We start from the raw sequence: 5,784 nt of genomic DNA on the forward strand, positions 1-5,784 counted from the left end.
CACGGGTGCACATGCGTGGCGCCGGCACGGGTGCACATGCGTGGCGCCGGCACGGGTGCACATGCGTGGCGCCGGCACGGGTGCACATGCGTGGCGGTGGCACTAAATTCTTGCAGGCCAATCCTCTTCACCAGGGAGAGCGACATTAACACCTCTCCAGTGGAGGATGGGTCTTCTTGCACACAGGTTTCCTTGTCATCCATCTTTATTTTACATGTGTGGTTTTCCTATAGTTATTTAAGATTATAACCTTATTTTCCTTTTTTATCTTCAGCTACATGTATGCTATTGGGGGCCAAGATGGAACAGAAGTATTAAGCAGTGTGGAGCAGTATAATTTCCTGGCCAATGAATGGATATCTGTTGCAGGTCTTCCACAACCTCTTCGCTGTCTTGCATCTGTTGCCTTTCGTGGTAATTTGTATGTATTTGGTGGTGAAAACAATGTCAAAATTAGTGACAAAGCTTACAAGTAAGAACCTGTGTACTGTATAAATTTTGTTTCTGGTAATGAATCTTAATATTCTCTTCATTCTTGCATTATAGGATGGTGATTAATTCTTAGAAAGTCATGTTTGTGATGCAGTTTCATTACTCAAATGAGCCATTTCACTTAATTTATTTTAGCTACTTTATAGAATTCCTTCTCCATAAATGTTTTCTATGAAATTGGATATAAGTACATTTCATTTCACTTCCCTTGGAGTGTCTGAAAAAATCTTTATTACTAACTAATTCAAAAATTAACATTAAGTAATCTCAGAATGAATGAGGTGCACATGGTTAACCATTTGGTGCCAAAGCTTAATTTTCTATCTTAAAATAAAAAAAAAAAGCATTTTTATGAAATGCTGAGAGAATAAAGATTTTAAATTTCTGTAAAAACATTGTTTTATCCCCTACCATAAAACGACCTCCTTTGCTACTGTAGTCCCAGTCAATTGAAGTTGATATTATTCTTGCTAACCATGGCAACCTCACTAGTGCTAGTGCCATGAATAGAGTATCCAACATTCTTAGTAAAATGGTTGGCATGAAGGAGAATTCAGCTACTGGATCCATGTCAAAGCTGATATTGGAGTAGGGTGCAGTCCTCTAACCATAGAAACCTGTCAAACTACCCAATTCATGCCAGCACAGACCATGGCTAATGACACACATTCACTCACTCACTTGACCAAAAGTGATGGTTTTGATAGGTTTATTGTTTAAGGGTTAGCATTTAGTTTGTGCTTTTGCGGGTTTGTGATATGAAGAGAAAAGAGAGGGAGAAATATACCATTTAGGAAAGGATTTGGCAGGTAAAGCATTTAGTCCCAGATGTTGGGAGTGAAGCAAAGTAATGCTGGTTGGAGGTAGAGATGCAGTCACATTGGAACGGGATTTGTGTTTTGAGAGTGAAGATTCAAGGAAAGAAATATTGTAGTAGAAATGGTAGATATCCAAGAACCATAATGGTTGAAGTAATAATGGTAGTTGTGTGGGAAGGAACAACACAGTGTCCCAGGTTTTGAGTTACATTTAAGATGTATTTTCTGTTCTTGTTTTATTTTATGCTTTGAGTTGAATGGTTTGGCATTTTTTCTTCAAAATTTGGTTTGAATATTTGTATATATTCATTTTGTGTGTGTGATTTCATTATTATAAATTCTGCTTGTGGCTGAAACAAGAATATGAACGCATTCCTTCTGTGCCTTTTCATGTGTTTGCACACAATAGCTTAGATGGAATGTGGCTACATTCTTATTTCACCCACAGACAAGTTTTGTAATAATGAAATTTATTTCAGTTTTTCTGATTCACATTGTTGTGCATAATATACACATATGTATTTATAAAAAGTTTTGAATGTTTATAAATATTGAATATGAACAATGGTGTTTATATAAACTTACCCCTGTAATTATAATACAAAAGTTGAGGTTAATTATCTATATCATATCCTTTTATATGTAAAGCACAATGTAGATGTGTTTGCACTGACACTGAGCTCATTTATTGCACACTAGACTATTTTAATAGTCTTATCTCATTCAAATCGTTTTTCATATCCATCTATCATTGATAAAGGCAATCTGTATTTTAGTCCTTATTGTTTTATGGGTTATGTCAATGTTGTCTATTAGGAACAGTCACTATACATATCAAAGAAACATTCTTCTGTGTTCCCGATCCTGAACAATGTGCAACTAAAATCTTTAAAGTTGTTACAAATGCTAGAATTTGTAATCACTGAAGATTTTTCTTGGTGATCTTGCAAATTCATAGCATAGCATAGATTGTATTGATGACTAGCCTTCCTTTTCCAAGCCAGGAACTACCAGAAAAACAAAGGCCATCCTGGAGAATGTAATCCAAGATACACTATCTGAAAAAAAATGTATAGTCATGCCTAGAACATCTTTTGATCAGAGGTTCAATTGAACAAGTCTGACCCGAGGCTATACAAAACCACCTAATGGATGTAAAGAAAATGCTTGCAAATTCAGTCTCAGTATTTGAAGACAATAGGAGTTAAAGAAGGGGTTAATAGTTTATATAATATTTATCAGTATTAAGTCATCTAAAAAATTTGAACATGAGGTTTATTTTTCAATGTAGTCCCCCTTGCACTCCACACATTTCTTCCATCAGTGTTGAAGTGCTTGGTTCCCATTGGTGAAGAAGCTTTTATCCTGTTTGGTAAAAGTCATCAACAGCAGATATGTCATCGCTGTGATACTGGTTCCCAACTAAGTGTTTTTCCATGTTGGGGAACAGATGATAGTGAAATGGGGCCAAATCAAGAGAATAGGGAGCGGTGATCAACCAGTTTAAAGCCACAGTCACACACAGTAGCCATTGAAACCAAGGACTTGTGTGTTGGAGCATTGTTTTGACAAAACAAAACCTCTTTTGTCCTGGGCATTTGGTCTTGATAAACTTTCGTAACTATCTCAGCAAGTTGGCATAGTAATCTCCATTGGTGATGTGGCCTTTTTGAAGATATTCAATGAACACTATGCCTTTTGCATCCCAAAAATCTGAGGCCATCACTTTTCTTGCAGATGACATGACCTTGGTCTTTTTTGGGGTGGGTGAAGATGGGTGTTTCCACAGCATGGATTGTCTCTTTGTCTCTGGCTGATGAAGCCAACACTCATCCTGGCTTAGGAAATATTCAATAAAACTAGCTGGATCTGCCTGAAACAATGTCAAATTTTCCCATGATTTGATCTGCCTAGTGTACTTTTGATCAGGTATCAGAAGACATGGCATTCACCAAGCAGAAACCTATATCATGCCAAGATCATTTTGTAGAATATTCTAAACACTCTCACAGGATATGCTAATAACACTGGCTATTTGATTTATAGTCAGTTGCCTGTCCTCCATCAGCATGTGGTGAACATGATCAATGTTTCCCTTGGTGGTACCTGTTTCATGACGTCCAGACTGTGGGTATCTTCAAGACTCTGTTCCTCTCCTAAATTCAGCTGCCTACTTTTGCACTGTTGATAATGGTTGAGCATCACCCCCTAATGTAACGACCATGTTAACATGAATGTCCTTGAGGGCTAAACCATTTTTCTTCCAAGTACTTAACACCACAATGCCAATTTTTTTCTGTTTTCAAGAGAAGTTGCTACTAGTTATGTTTGAAGTCTCCTTTGAAGAGTGAAATGTCAGCTTACCTGGAAAGAAACAATGCAGTTATTAATAAGGGGAAATGAAATTACTACATGCAAAATTCCACAGCTCTAGCATCACCCCTTCATAGTCGGCCTATGAACTTTTCAGCCCACCATAGATTACTACTTATTCCCCTAAGGAATTCCCATTTTCCAAATTTTGATGGGCCTTTAAAATGTCAGAGCGTTGCCTCTTCTCATTCAACTACCTTATGATAAAAGAACATCTTTTTATGTTCTCTTAAACTAAATTTACTTGCAGATATTGTCCCAAATCCAATGTTTGGACAGAGCTACCATCTATGTCCAGTCCACGAGCACTCTGTGGAAGTGTTGTACATAAGGATAAAATCTATGTTATAGGTGAGTTATAATCATTGAATATTCATCTACCAAATTTTACTCTCATGACTGAACTAAGGCTATGGCAGAAGACACTTATCCAAAGTGCTGTGCATTACCCCAACCCATATGGTTGGGAAGCAAGCTTCCTATCAAGCAGCCATGCCTGTGCGTATTTGATTATAATTTGTATTAGTCATAGCAGTTAATTCATAACGATATATTTTAGTATTTTGTGAGAAATGTTTGCTGTCATTTCAATCCTGGTGATTTCTCTGCTTCATTTTTTTTACCTGTACTTCGTTTGTCCAAATTTGAGAGTTGATAAAACGAGAACCAGTCAAATACTGGGGTCATTATCACTGACTGTGGAGGCGCAATGGCCCAGTGGTTAGGGCAGCGGACTCGAGGTCATAGAATTGCGGTTTCGATTCCCAGACCGGGCGTTGTGAGTGTTTATTGAGCTAAAGCACCTAAAGCTCCATGAGGCTCCGGCAGGGGATGGTGGCGAACCCTGCTGTACTCTTTCACCACAACTTTCTCTCACTCTTACTTCCTGTTTCTGTTGTGCCTGTAATTCACAGGGTCAGCCTTGTCACATTGTGTCACGCTGAATATCCCCGAGAACTACGTTAAGGGTACACGTGTCTGTGGAGTGCTCAGCCACTTGCATGTTAATTTCACGAGCAGGCTGTTCCGTTGATCGAATCAACTGGAACCCTCGACATTGTAAGCGACGGAGTGCCAACAACAACAATATCACTGACTAGCCTCCTCCCCTCAAACTGCTGGCCCCGTGCCAAAATTTGAAACTGTTATTTTTCACTTATGAAAAGCCTATGAGGGAACTTGTATGTGGTTGTTTGTTCTGCTAGGAGTAGCAGCCAAATCTCCCTCAAAGTACAGTCATCTTTGAAAAAAAAAAAAAAAATTGTTAGACTGGATAATGTAATTTTGAAAAAGATGAAATGGTCATGGTCGGAATGTATTTGATTATAGATCAGTGCTAAATTGGAGCTAAAAGAAATCAAGAGACCATTGCTATTTGTAATCAGTGTGTGTGCTAGATTGTAATCATTATAGATCTGTGTTAGACTGAATTCAGTTTTGTCTTTGCTTTACATATTCGAGCTGTATCACATCGAAATCTTTGCTGTTTAGCAAGTTAGAATTTAACCCTTTAGCATTCAGATGACTTTTTTTAATGCAATGCTTATTTATTCACATTGTTTTGAATTAACCCTGCATTATTTTGTAGCTTCAATATTACAAAGATGTGATTATTTTTAGACTTACATTATAAGATAGGTGTGAAAAGCTAGATCTGGCCAGTTTTTAACATAAAACTGGTAGAATATTTTGGCTAGATATGGCTGGGTTGAATATATATTTTTCTATTTCAAAGAAAGGTTTATGGGGAAATTTGTCTGATAAATTGGGTGGTCAAATTTGATGGATTTTTCTTTACTGGTCCTATTTTTTACCGCTGCGTGGTAAAACACTCCTATACAATTAACTTCTGTTTATTCATATCGGCCCAGGCATGGCTGTGTAGTAAGAAGCTTACTCCCTGGTTCAGCCCCACTATGTGGTACCTTGGGCAAGGGTCTTCTATATCCTCTGACCAACCAAAGCCTTGTGAGTGAGTTTGGTAGATGGAATCTGAAAGAAGCCTCTCTCTCTCTTTCTCTCTCTCTCTTTCTCTCTCTCTTTCTCTCTCTCTCTTTCTCTCTCTCTCTCTCTTTCTCTCTCTCTCTTTCTCTCTCTCTCT

At 37.8% G+C, this 5,784-nt stretch overlaps 1 protein-coding gene across 2 annotated transcripts in view; it reads left to right on the top strand.

Moving 5' to 3' along the window:
* LOC106878125 (kelch-like protein diablo) overlaps positions 1-5,784 on the top strand; it is a 45,662-nt gene that overhangs the window by 30,256 nt on the left and 9,622 nt on the right. For both annotated transcript variants that reach the window (XM_014927243.2, XM_014927242.2), the window contains 2 exons: positions 275-472; positions 3,934-4,034. In XM_014927243.2, coding sequence (XP_014782729.1) covers positions 275-472; positions 3,934-4,034 — 299 coding nt within the window. The remainder of the gene's footprint in view (positions 1-274; positions 473-3,933; positions 4,035-5,784) is intronic.

This window comes from Octopus bimaculoides, chromosome 3 (assembly GCF_001194135.2).
Source record: "Octopus bimaculoides isolate UCB-OBI-ISO-001 chromosome 3, ASM119413v2, whole genome shotgun sequence".
Lineage (NCBI taxonomy): Eukaryota > Metazoa > Mollusca > Cephalopoda > Octopoda > Octopodidae > Octopus > Octopus bimaculoides.